A 13,043-nucleotide genomic window follows, 5' to 3' on the forward strand; every position below is an offset into this window, starting at 1 on the left:
TATGGCCAAGATGTTCAAATGTTCATAGATGACCAGCAGGGTTAAATAATAATAATCACAGTGGTTGTAGAGGGTGCAGCAAGTCAGCACCTCAGGAGTAAACGTCAGTTGGCTTTTCTTTGCCGATCATTCAGAGTTGGAGACAGCAGGTGAGGTAGAGAGAGAGAGAGTCGAAAACAGCAGGCCTGGGACAAGGTAGCACGTCCGGTGAACAGGTCAGGGTTCCATAGCCGCAGGCAGAACAGTTGAAACTGGAACATTAAATGTGATTACTGACATCCAGTTGTTTTTGTTTAGGGACCAGCCGGTCCACAAGGAGCACTTGGCCCTGCAGGAGAGGAGGGGAAGAGGGGACCCAGAGGAGAGCCCGGAGCTGCTGGACCTCTTGGACCTCCCGGAGAGAGAGTGAGTGCCACCCATGTTACATACATGTTACACCCATGTTACCACCCTGTCAGAATACGGGGCGGCAGGGTAGCCTAGTGGTTAAAGCGTTGGACTAGTAACTGGAAGGTTGCAAGTTCAAACCACCGAGCTGACAAGGTACAAATCTGTCATTTTGCCCCTGAACATGCAGTTAACCCACTGTTCCTAGGCCGTCATTGAAAATAAGAATTTGTTCTTAACTGATTTGCAAAGTTAAATAAAAGTAGACAAATATATAAACACATGGCCACCTATCATTCCAAAACCACTTGTTGAGGCTCTATGTTTTCTGTATGCCGTAAAACTGAGGAAATGACATGAGCAGCTACTGAACGGGCTCTATTTTATATTCATCACACACAATGGTCTCACTCCCAGCCACAGAACGGGCTCCATGTTATATTCATCACACACGATGGTCTCACTCCCAGCCACAGAACGGGCTCCATGTTATATTCATCACACACGATGGTCTCACTCCCAGCCACAGAACGGGCTCCATGTTATATTCATCACACACGATGGTCTCACTCCCAGCCACTGAACGGGCTCCATGTTATATTCATCACACACGATGGTCTCACTTCCAGCCACAGAACGGGCTCTATTTTATATTCATCACACACGATGGTCTCACTCCCAGCCACAGAACGGCTCCATTTTATATTCATCACACACGATGGTCTCACTCCCAGCCACAGAACGGGCTTTATTTTATATTCATCACACACGATGGTCTCACTCCCAGCCACTGAACGGGCTCCATGTTATATTCATCACACACGATGGTCTCACTCCCAGCCACAGAACGGGCTCCATGTTATATTCATCACACACGATGGTCTCACTCCCAGCCACAGAACGGGCTCCATGTTATATTCATCACACACGATGGTCTCACTTCCAGCGTTAAACGTTAAATCGTTTTTTTCTTTTCTTTTCTTCCTGACCTAACCCTGAAACCTGAACCCTGTTGTTGTTGTTGTTTTTTTGTTTAGGGCGCCCCCGGTAACCGTGGTTTCCCAGGTCAGGATGGTCTGGCTGGTCCCAAGGTAAGCGTCACCATGACAACGTGGTCCCAGAGGATGGGATTATCGTTATTAAGGGGATGGGAAACTAACTGCTCTGGTATAGAAACGTAAACAGGATACGTTCACCCTCAACTGAATAGGTTACTCTAAAACTGGCAGGACAAGGGAGATGAATTCTATAATACATGAGTCAGCAATGACATGGCTGTAAATCTGAAACCATGGCGATCGCGGCAGATAGACTTGTCCACAGCACTGCAGCGTTATACACACAGTTAGCTGAGCATTTAATACACAGTTAAACATCCCGTGCTTGAATATTAGTGACGATTCTTCCTCGCTGACTCAAATCGCTGATATAGTGGAATCCTTAGGCAATTGCAACCCAATCTGACTAAATATTCTGCGACAATATTTAGTCACAGCTGTGAATGACAGAAAATGATGAGTCACAAAGAAAGACAGAGCTTCTGTTGGTGTCAGTGGAGTCAACTGTAATTCCACTATTAACCACCAGAGGTCAGCACCAAACCTCATCCACACCACCAACTTTAGACCCAATTTCTCCGACTGGAAGCATTTCATTTCATTATAAATTAATGTATTGTTCACTTTTTTTTTTTTATTCCTATTCATTAAATATGGTGAATGTGTCAGAAGGGATATTTTCTCAGTTCATCATGTCATTTCCACGTCCTCAGAGGCCCAGTTGCCGAGTGTAGCCTCGGTGTGAAGTGACTCGACGGAGAGGATGTTATCCACATACAGGTGAATTCTAACTTCCACTCAAGTCAAATTAATGTCAACGGGGACTTGATGTCAATTCGACTTAAATGGAAGCGAGGATTCGCCCCCGGAGTGACTGACTCATTGTCCTTCTTATAAACAATCTAAACCTCCATGACACTTCACAGGATGACTCTCAAAAAAAAAGATAAAGGAACACACAGATATCAGTAATGGTTTGTTGAGGTTTATTAAGGGACAGACACACAGGATTACATTTCAGTGTGTCACAGTGTCACACACTTCCCTCAGAGCGTCTTCAGTTCATTTGGCCTCCTAATGCAGGGTCCACTGTAGCCTCATTTAAAGTGTCCGGGGAGGTAGATGTGTCTTGATTGGTTAATTTAGTGATTCATCGATTGATTAATTGATTGATTGATTGATCTCCACTGAGTAACTGTATCATTTGACCTCCTAATACAGGGAACAACTGGCGTTGGTCTTAATTGATTGATTGATTGATTGAGATTCTCCATTGAGTAGCACATTTGTCCTCTTAATCCAGGGAGCCCCTGGCGAGCGTGGAGTCGGCGGCGTGTCCGGCCCTAAGGGAGCCGGTGGTGACCCTGGTCGCCCTGGCGAGCCCGGTCTTCCTGGCGCAAGAGTAAGTTCCACTCCAATATCGTTCTGCCGTCTGTAACAGCAGTCTGTATCAATGCTCTGGTAAGATAGAATAGTTCTCTAAACTATGACTGAATAACTCAATACATTATCTCTGTAGTTTTTGACATCATCATATTGTACCTATGCTACCCCAGGTCTTTTGTGATTATGTATGTTACTGTAGTTTGGTCTCAAATCTCTAACATCATTAAGCATATAGGCTCATATAGGTGCAATGGCTGCTCTACCAAGACATGATCAGTGGAGATTTGACTCACACACAGTACACTTTAGAGTTTTGATGAGTCCGAGTTGGATTTCTCAGGGCTTTTAGGAAGTTTGATCCAAATGTGTCTCTCTGCTTGTCCTGTAGGGTCTTACTGGTCGTCCTGGAGATACTGGTCCTCAAGGCAAAGTTGGACCTGGTGTAAGTACACTGTGCTTGTTGTTTGTTTTGACCAATGACTGTAAAAAAATGTTTATTTTTTATTTTAATTTTAAACATGAACTTGATCACTAGATGAGTCATTATTTTCACAGGACTCTAACCAATGATTTATATAGACACTAGATGAGTCAGTAAGTTCACAGGACTCTGACCACACTAGATGAGTCATGATCTGACCAGTGATTTATATAGACACTAGATGAGTCACAGGACTCTAACCAATGATTTACAGGACTCTATTTTCACAGACCAGTGATTTATATAGACACTAGATGAGTCAGTATTTATATAGACACTAGATGAGTCAGTTCACAGGACTCTAACCAATGATTTATATAGACACTAGATGAGTCAGTACGTTCACAGGACTCTGACCAGTGATTTATATAGACACTAGATGAGTCAGAGTTCACAGGACTCTGACCAGTGATTTATATAGACACTAGATGACTCTCACAGACCAATGATTTATATAGACACTAGATGAGTCAGTACGTTCACAGGACTCTGACCAGTGATTTATATAGACACTAGATGAGTCAGTACGTTCACAGGACTCTGACCAGTGATTTATATAGACACTAGATGAGTCAGTACGTTCACAGGACTCTAACCAATGATTTATATAGACACTAGATGAGTCAGTACGTTCACAGGACTTCCAATGATTTATATAGACAGGATGAGTCAGTCTGACCAGTGATTTATATAGACACTAGATGAGTCAGTACGTTCACAGGACTCTGACACTAGATGAGTCAGTATACAGGACTCTAACCAATGATTTATATAGACACTAGATGAGTCAGTACGTTCACAGGACTCTGACCAATGATTTATATAGACACTAGATGAGTCAGTAATGATTTATATAGACACGTTCACAGGACTCTGACCAATGATTTATATAGACACTAGATGAGTCAGTACGTTCACAGGACTCTGACCAATGATTTATATAGACACTAGATGAGTCAGTACGTTCACAGGACTCTAACCAATGATTTATATAGACACTAGATGAGTCAGTACGTTCACAGGACTCTGACCAGTGATTTATATAGACACTAGATGAGTCTGACCAATGATTTATATAGACACTAGATGAGTCACAGGACTCTGACCAGTGATTTATATAGACACTAGATGAGTCAGTACGTTCACAGGACTCTGACCAGTGATTTATATAGACACTAGATGAGTCAGTACGTTCACAGGACTCTGACCAGTGATTTATATAGACACTAGATGAGTCAGTATCACAGGACTCTGACCAGTGATTTATATAGACACAGATGAGTCTCTCACAGGACTCACCATGATTTATATAGACAGTAGATGAGTTTATATAGACAGATGAGTCAGTTTCACAGGACTCTGACCAGTGATTTATATAGACACTAGATGAGTCAGTACGTTCACAGGACTCTGATTTATATAGACCAGTGATTTATATATTTATATAGACACTAGATGAGTCAGTACGTTCTACCAATGATTTATATAGACACTAGATGAGTCTCTGACCAGTGATTTATATAGACAGTAGATGAGTCAGTACGTTCACAGGACTCTGACCAGTGATTTATATAGACACTAGATGACTGACTAGATTTATATACATCATTGAATCTGACCGTGTAGAAAATCCCTCAGGTGCATGACTTGACGATTTACTTTCAAATTGAATTCATATGCAACTCTATCAAATATCCACTTCCCAGTCAGACATTACTTTACGTTATTAGGATGTCTCATCTACTGATGAAAAATGTGCTTCACAAATAAACGTGATTGCAAGATGAATTGATGGACGGACCCTCCTGGGCTCACCATGTAGGGTGCTGCTGGTGAGGATGGTCGCCCCGGGCCCCCTGGCCCTATGGGAGCCCGCGGTCAGCCTGGTGTGATGGGATTCCCCGGACCCAAGGGAGCCAACGTGAGTGGCACTGTTAGATTGATTGATTTATTTATTTATTGGGTGTTTGATTGGTTGATTGATTGATTATGTGTTTGATTGATTGATTGATTGATTGATGTATTTATTGGGTGTTTGATTGATTGGTTGATTGATTGATGTATTTATTGGGTGTTTGATTGGTTGATTGATTTATTTATTTGTTTATTGGGTGTTTGATTGGTTGATTGATTGATTGATGTATTTATGTATTTATTGGGTGCTTGACTGGTTGATTTATTGATGTATTTGTTTATTGTGTGTTTGATTGGATGATTGATTGATGTATTTGTTTATTGTGTGTTTGATTGGTTGATTGATTGATTTATTTGTTTATTGTGTGTTTGATTGGATGATTGATTGATTGATGTATTTGTTTATTGTGTGTTTGATTGGATGATTGATTGATTGATGTATTTGTTTATTGTGTGTTTGATTGGATGATTGATTGATGTATTTGTTTATTGTGTGTTTGATTGGATGATTGATTGATTGATGTATTTGTTTATTGTGTGTTTGATTGATGTATGATTGGATGATTGATTGATTGATGTATTTGTTTATTGTGTGTTTGATTGGATGATTGATTGATGTATTTGTTTATTGTGTGTTTGATTGGATGATTGATTGATTGATGTATTTGTTTATTGTGTGTTTGATTGGATGATTGATTGATTGATGTATTTGTTTATTGTGTGTTTGATTGGATGATTGATTGATGTATTTTAAATATGGAGATGATTGTTTATTGTTGATATCTCCTGTTTATTGAATGGGATGTATTTGTTTATTGTGTGTTTGATTGGATGATTGATTGATGTATTTGTAAATATGGAGATGATATATCTCCTGAGAAGGGCTCTACTCAGAGCTTGGACACTAGTTGCCATGGACAGTGTTTGTCTACTCTGGATACAGCTGGATATCCTCTGTGACTGACTGGTGGGTGTGTTTTCCTGTGACTAGGGTGAGCCTGGAAAAGGAGGCGAAAAGGGGCTTCTTGGTGCCCCGGGTCTGAGGGTAAGTCATTTCTCTGTTGATCACCCAGACAAACACAGACTGCATTATGGGTAGAAATGTGGCAGAGTAAACATACCTTATGCCCTCTTAGAACCGATTAGAAATATGAAATGCTTTCAGCAATGAATTCCGATTCAACCAAATACTGCTATAAATCATAAATAGCCTGCTAACCCTATTTTTGATGATATTATATATAATGTAAAATATGTAGAAAACACTAGTATTGTTAGGAAACCATTCTACGTACTCAGTTTATCCCCAACCAGTAGTGATTGATTGATTGATTGATGTATTTGTTTGTTGTGTGTTTGATTGGTTGATTGATTGATGTATTTGTTTATTGTGTGTTTGATTGGATGATTGATTGATGTATTTTAAATATGAAGATGATATATCTCCTGTTATAATTACATCTATCAGTCAACTGGCTCCCATGGCCCCATGTATGGCCTCCACACTGGTGATATATCTCTCTCGCTTTCTCTCCTTCTCTCACATCCCTCTCTCTCTCGCTTCCTCTCCTTCTCTCACATCCCTCTCTCTCTCGCTTCCTCTCCTTCTCTCACATCCCTCTCTCTCTCCCTATAGGGTCTTCCTGGAAAGGATGGTGAGACTGGAGCTGCCGGACCTCCTGGCCCTGCTGTGAGTATCTCTATCTGTCTAATCACACTCTGCTGCTGTGAGTATCTCTATCTGTCCAATCACACTCTGCTGCTGTGAGTATCTCTATCTGTCCAATCACACTCTGCTGCTGTGAGTATCTCTATCTGTCCAATCACACTCTGCTGCTGTGAGTATCTTTATCTGTCCAATCACACTCTGCTGCTGTGAGTATCTCTATCTGTCCAATCACACTCTGCTGCTGTGAGTATCTCTATCTGTCCAATCACACTCTGCTGCTGTGAGTATCTCTATCTGTCCAATCACACTCTGCTGCTGTGAGTATCTCTATCTGTCCAATCACACTCTGCTGCTGTGAGTATCTCTATCTGTCCAATCACACTCTAAAACGACCTGATAACTCAAGCCTCCCCATAGCCCAGGCTGGATATAATTCCCAGTGTTCAACAGGTGTCGTTGTCAATTCACAGCTCGCTAACCTTTCTGATTTATGTTTCGTTGTGGATGTAAGATTGTATAATTATTGTAAGAATGAATCGACAAGATAAGACCAACTTGTTCACAATGACTTGGTTAGATGTGTCAATTGAGTTTAAAGGCACAATTCTTAAAGAGTTTTTCACGGCAGCCCAGCCACAGCTATAATGCTCAGTGTTAACCCTTCGTTTACCACAGGGACCTGCTGGAGAAAGAGGAGAGCAAGGACAGCCTGGACCTTCTGGCTTCCAGGTTAGTATCTGTCTGTCTGTCTGTCACTCTGCGTTCACTGTCTGTCTGTCTGTCTGTCAGTCACTCTGCGTTCACATGCTCCCATCATATACAGTATCACATAGACTACATGTGTCCAATCACATTGACATATAGACTACATGTGTCCAATCGCATTGACATATAGACTACATGTGTCCAATCACATTGACATATAGACATGTGTCCAATCACATTGACATATAGACTAAATGTGTTCAATCACATTGACACTCATCTACACTTCACAAGAGATAACAATAGCCACTTGGTGAGTTGATTTATTGATTCACTGATTGATTCATTGATTTGCTTCCTGTATACAGGGTCTGCCCGGACCTCCCGGCCCACCTGGTGAGGGGGGCAAGCCCGGTGACATGGGTGTTCCAGGAGAGGGTGGAGCTGCTGGTGCCACTGGACCCAGAGTGAGTTTAATCTCCTCCACCTCTCATCTCCCACACCTACAATGTTCATATAGCTAACTCCCATTATGGAGAAAAGGAGGAACTCATATGGAGTAATCCTGAGCAATACTATGAACCAACCATTCCTGCCTCTGTCTGTCACCCTGTAGGGTGAGCGTGGTTTCCCAGGAGAGAGAGGAGGTGCTGGGCCTCAGGGGCTGCAGGGACCTCGTGGTCTGCCTGGAACTCCTGGAACTGATGGACCCAAGGTGAGAGAAACACACTGTGGAGATCTTCTCACATACCTAATATTCCCGATGTTGGACTCTTGGCTAGTAGAATGTCACCCAGGCTGGTAGAATGTCACCCAGGCTGGTAGAATGTCACCCAGGCTGGTAGAATGTCACCCAGGCTGGTAGAATGTCACCCAGGCTGGTAGAATGTCACCCAGGCTGGTAGAATGTCACCCAGGCTGGTAGAATGTCACCCAGGCTGGTAGAATGTCACCCAGGCTGGTAGAATGTCACCCAGGCTGGTAAAATGTCACCCAGGCTGGTAGAATGTCACCCAGCCTAGTAGAATGTCACCCAGGCTGGTAGAATGTCACCCAGGCTGGTAGAATGTCACCCAGGCTGGTAAAATGTCACCCAGGCTGGTAGAATGTCACCCAGCCTAGTAGAATGTCACCCAGGCTGGTAGAATGTCACCCAGGCTGTGGAATACCACCCAGGCTGGTAGAATGTCACCCAGCCTGTAGAATGTCACCCAGGCTGGTAGAATGTCACCCAGGCTGTGGAATACCACCCAGGCTGGTAGAATGTCACCCAGCCTGTAGAATGTCACCCAGGCTGGTAGAATGTCACTCAGCCTGTAGAATACCACCCATGATGGTATAGTGTCACCCAGGCTAGTAGAATGTCACCCAGGATAATATAATGTTACCCAGTCCAGTAACAGGCTGGTCACAGCAGGATGGTATAGTGTCACCCAGGCTAATAGAATGTCACCCAGTCTAGTAGAATGTCACCCAGGATAATATAATGTCACCCAGTCTAGTAAACTGTCACACAGGCTGGTAGGCTGCTGGAGAATGTCACCCAGCCACCCAGGCTGGTAGAACCCAGCCTGTAGAATACCACCCATGCTGGTAGAATGTCACCCAGCCTGTAGAATACCACCCAGGCTGGTAGAATGACCCAGGCTGTCACCCAGGCTGGTAGAATAGAATGTCACCCAGCCTGTAGAATACCACCCAGGCTGGTAGAATGTCACCCAGGCTGGTAGAATGTCACCCAGGCTGGTAGAATACCACCCATGCTGGTAGAATGTCACCCAGCCTGTAGAATACCACCCAGGCTGGTAGAATGTCACCCAGCCTGTAGGCTGGTAATGTCACCAGGCCCCACCCAGGCTGGTAGAATGTCACCCAGCCTGTAGAATACCACCCAGGCTGGTAGAATGTCACCCAGCCTGTAGAATACCACCCAGGCTGGTAAAAGTCACCCAGCCTGTCACCCAGGCTGGTAGAATGTCACCCAGCCTGTAGAATACCACCCAGGCTGGTAGAATGTCACCCAGCCTGTAGAATACCACCCAGGCTGGTAGAATGTCACCCAGCCTGTAGAATACCACCCAGGCTGGTAAAATGTCACAGGCTGGTGGAATGTCACCCAGCCTGTCACCCAGCACTGTAGTCACCCAGTCTAATACCCAGGATAATATAATGTCACCCAGGCTGGGCTGGTAGAATGTCACCATGCTGGTAGAATGTCACCCAGGCTGTAGAATACCACCCAGGCTGGTAGAATGTCACACCCAGGCTGGTAGAATACCAGCCAGCTGGTAGAATGTCACCCAGGCTGTTAGAATGTCACCCAGCCTGTAGAATACCACCCAGGCTGGTAGAATGTCACCCAGCCTGTAGAATACCACCCAGGCTGGTAGACTCAGGCTGTGTCACCCAGCCTGTGAATACCACCCAGGCTGGTAATGTCACCCAGCCTGTAGAATACCACCCAGGCTGGTAGAATGTCACCCAGCCACCCAGGCTGTAGTAGAATACCCAGCCTGTAGAATACACCACCCAGGCTGGTAGAATGTCACCCAGGCTGGTAGAATGTCACCCAGGCTGGCTGGTAGTCACCCAATGGTCACCCAGCCTGTAGAATACCACCCAGGCTGGTAGAATGTCACCCAGGCTGGTAGAATGTCACCAAGCCTGTAGAATACCACCCAGGCTGGTAGAATGTCACCCAGCCTGTAGAATACCACCCAGGCTGGTAGAATGTCACCCAGCCTGTAGAATACCACCCAGGCTGGTAGAATGTCACTCAGGCTGGTAGAATGTCACCCAGCCTGTAGAATACCACCCATGCTAGTAGAATGTCACCCAGGCTGGTAGAATACCACCCATGCTAGTAGAATGTCACCCAGGCTGGTAGAATGTCACCCAGCCTGTAGAATACCACCCATGCTAGTGGAATGTCACCCAGGCTAGTAGAATAACACCCAGCCTGTAGAATACCACCCAGCCTGTAGAATACCTGGTAGAATATCCAGCCTGTAGAATACCATCCATGCTAGTAGAATGTCACCCATGATAGTATAATACCACCCAGCCTGTAGAATACCACCCAGGCTGTAGAATACCACCCAGCCTGTAGAATACCACCCAGGCTGTAGAATACCACCCAGGCTGGTAGAATATCACCCAGCCTGTAGAATACCATCCATGCTAGAATACCACCCACCCTGAAACCACCCAGGCTGGTAGAATACCACCCAGTCTGTGGAATATGAAGCCTGTAGAATACCACCCACCCTGTTTAAATTACCACCCACCCTTATAATACCACCCAGGCTTTAGAATGTCACCCAGGTTGGTAGAATTTGCAGTTTACTAGCTGGAATCACACTAGTAAATGGGTTTAACTCAATATTAGGAATCATGTTCATAATGTTTGTTTTACTCAGTGTATAGAAGAACAACAACAACAACAATGTCAATGCTATAAACAGCTCTACCTCAGATCAAATACTGTTTGAAATCTATACTTTACTTTAGCTGTGCTGATTGATGCATATTGCAATGGAAAACTGAATCACGTCCCAAAATCAACCTTAGAATGGTTCTCAAATGAATATTTCTCTGAAACCATCTCATATCAGAAAGGAAATTACTTTTTTTTTAAGTTTAATGATGAAGATGTGGATACCCCTGAAGGTATCTTTTTAAATTACAATATTATATTACTTTCAAACGTTTTTGCACACTGGGTACAATTCTCCTTGTATTTGATGTTGTTTCTTTTGATACATCATATCCCTGTGTCTATTTCCTCATGATGAATCATTTCCCTGTGTCTATTTCCTCATGATGAATCATATCCCTGTGTCTATTTCCTCATGATGAATCATTTCCCTGTGTCTATTTCCTCATGATGAATCATTTCCCTGTGAACAGCTCTATTTCCTCATGATGAATCATATCCATGTGAACAGCTCTATTTCCTCATGATGAATCATTTCCCTGTGAACAGCTCTATTTCCTCATGATGAATCATTTCCCTGTGTCTATTTCCTCATGATGAATCATTTCCCTGTGTCTATTTCCTCATGATGAATCATTTCCCTGTGTCTATTTCCTCATGATGAATCATATCCCTGTGTCTATTTCCTCATGATGAATCATTTCCCTGTGTCTATTTCCTCATGATGAATCATTTCCCTGTGAACAGCTCTATTTCCTCATGATGAATCATGTCCCTGTGTCTATTTCCTCATGATGAATCATCCCTGTCCTCTGTGAACAGCTCTATTTCCTCATGCTCTATTTCCTCATGATGAATCATCTATTTCCTCATGATGAATCATATCCCTGTGTCTATTTCCTCATGATGAATCATTTCCCTGTGTCTATTTCCTCATGATGAATCATATCCCTGTGTCTATTTCCTCATGATGAATCATTTCCCTGTGTCTATTTCCTCATGATGAATCATTTCCCTGTGTCTATTTCTTCATGATGAATCATTTCCCTGTGTCTATTTCCTCATGATGAATCATATCCCTGTGTCTATTTCCTCATGATGAATCATTTCCCTGTGTCTATTTCCTCATGATGAATCATTTCCCTGTGTCTATTTCCTCATGATGAATCATTTCCCTGTGTCTATTTCCTCATGATGAATCATATCCCTGTGAACAGCTCTATTTCCTCATGATGAATCATTTCCCCGTGTCTATTTCCTCATGTGAACAGCTCTATTTCCTCATGATGAATCATTTCCCTCATGATGAATCATTTCTCTATTTCCTCATGATGAATCATATCCCTGTGTCTATTTCCTCATGATGAATCATTTCCCTGTGTCTATTTCCTCATGATGAATCATTTCCCTGTGTCTATTTCCTCATGATGAATCATTTCCCTGTGAACAGCTCTATTTCCTCATTGTGGGGAGAACACTGTTCTGTTATATTCCATCTATTCAATTCAATTCCATGTATTTGGTTCATGCCTGAGGGACAAATATCGTTGGGCATATAATGAGACGAGTAAACAACAACATACCCTTCTGCATTCCGTTACCTTTCCCACGATGTCCCTGCAGCTGTTGACAGTGTTTGTGTCCATTCTGTTCTGTTATCCAGGGAGCGATCGGACCAGGTGGCGCATCGGGTGCCCAGGGACCCCCCGGTCTGCAGGGTATGCCCGGAGAGCGAGGGGCCTCAGGCATCCCCGGACCTAAGGGAGACAGAGTAAGTGGTGCCTGCTCGAGAGCGGCAGAGGAACAGTCATGTTAATGCAATGTAGCCAATGTAATGAAGTGTAACGCAATAGGATTCATAATAATAACAAGCTGTGAAAGGGGCGTGTAGTTAACAACAGGATCTGCTTGAGACAATAGTAACAGATGTATGTTCGGCAACAATTGATGTGATTCCACATTGAATTATATGGCAGTTAGTAATGCAATTATAATGTAATTGTGTTT

General features: G+C 43.4%; 1 protein-coding gene across 2 annotated transcripts in view; it reads left to right on the forward strand.

Annotated features, from left to right (window-relative positions):
- Positions 1 to 13,043, forward strand: part of LOC135540388 (collagen alpha-1(II) chain-like) — a 103,513-nt gene that overhangs the window by 68,243 nt on the left and 22,227 nt on the right. For both annotated transcript variants that reach the window (XM_064967005.1, XM_064967006.1), the window contains 11 exons: positions 298 to 405; positions 1,425 to 1,478; positions 2,749 to 2,847; positions 3,220 to 3,273; positions 5,135 to 5,233; positions 6,218 to 6,271; positions 6,863 to 6,916; positions 7,571 to 7,624; positions 7,969 to 8,067; positions 8,217 to 8,315; positions 12,700 to 12,807. In XM_064967005.1, coding sequence (XP_064823077.1) covers positions 298 to 405; positions 1,425 to 1,478; positions 2,749 to 2,847; positions 3,220 to 3,273; positions 5,135 to 5,233; positions 6,218 to 6,271; positions 6,863 to 6,916; positions 7,571 to 7,624; positions 7,969 to 8,067; positions 8,217 to 8,315; positions 12,700 to 12,807 — 882 coding nt within the window. The remainder of the gene's footprint in view (positions 1 to 297; positions 406 to 1,424; positions 1,479 to 2,748; positions 2,848 to 3,219; positions 3,274 to 5,134; positions 5,234 to 6,217; positions 6,272 to 6,862; positions 6,917 to 7,570; positions 7,625 to 7,968; positions 8,068 to 8,216; positions 8,316 to 12,699; positions 12,808 to 13,043) is intronic.

The sequence above is a fragment of the Oncorhynchus masou genome, chromosome 5, assembly GCF_036934945.1.
Source record: "Oncorhynchus masou masou isolate Uvic2021 chromosome 5, UVic_Omas_1.1, whole genome shotgun sequence".
Lineage (NCBI taxonomy): Eukaryota > Metazoa > Chordata > Actinopteri > Salmoniformes > Salmonidae > Oncorhynchus > Oncorhynchus masou.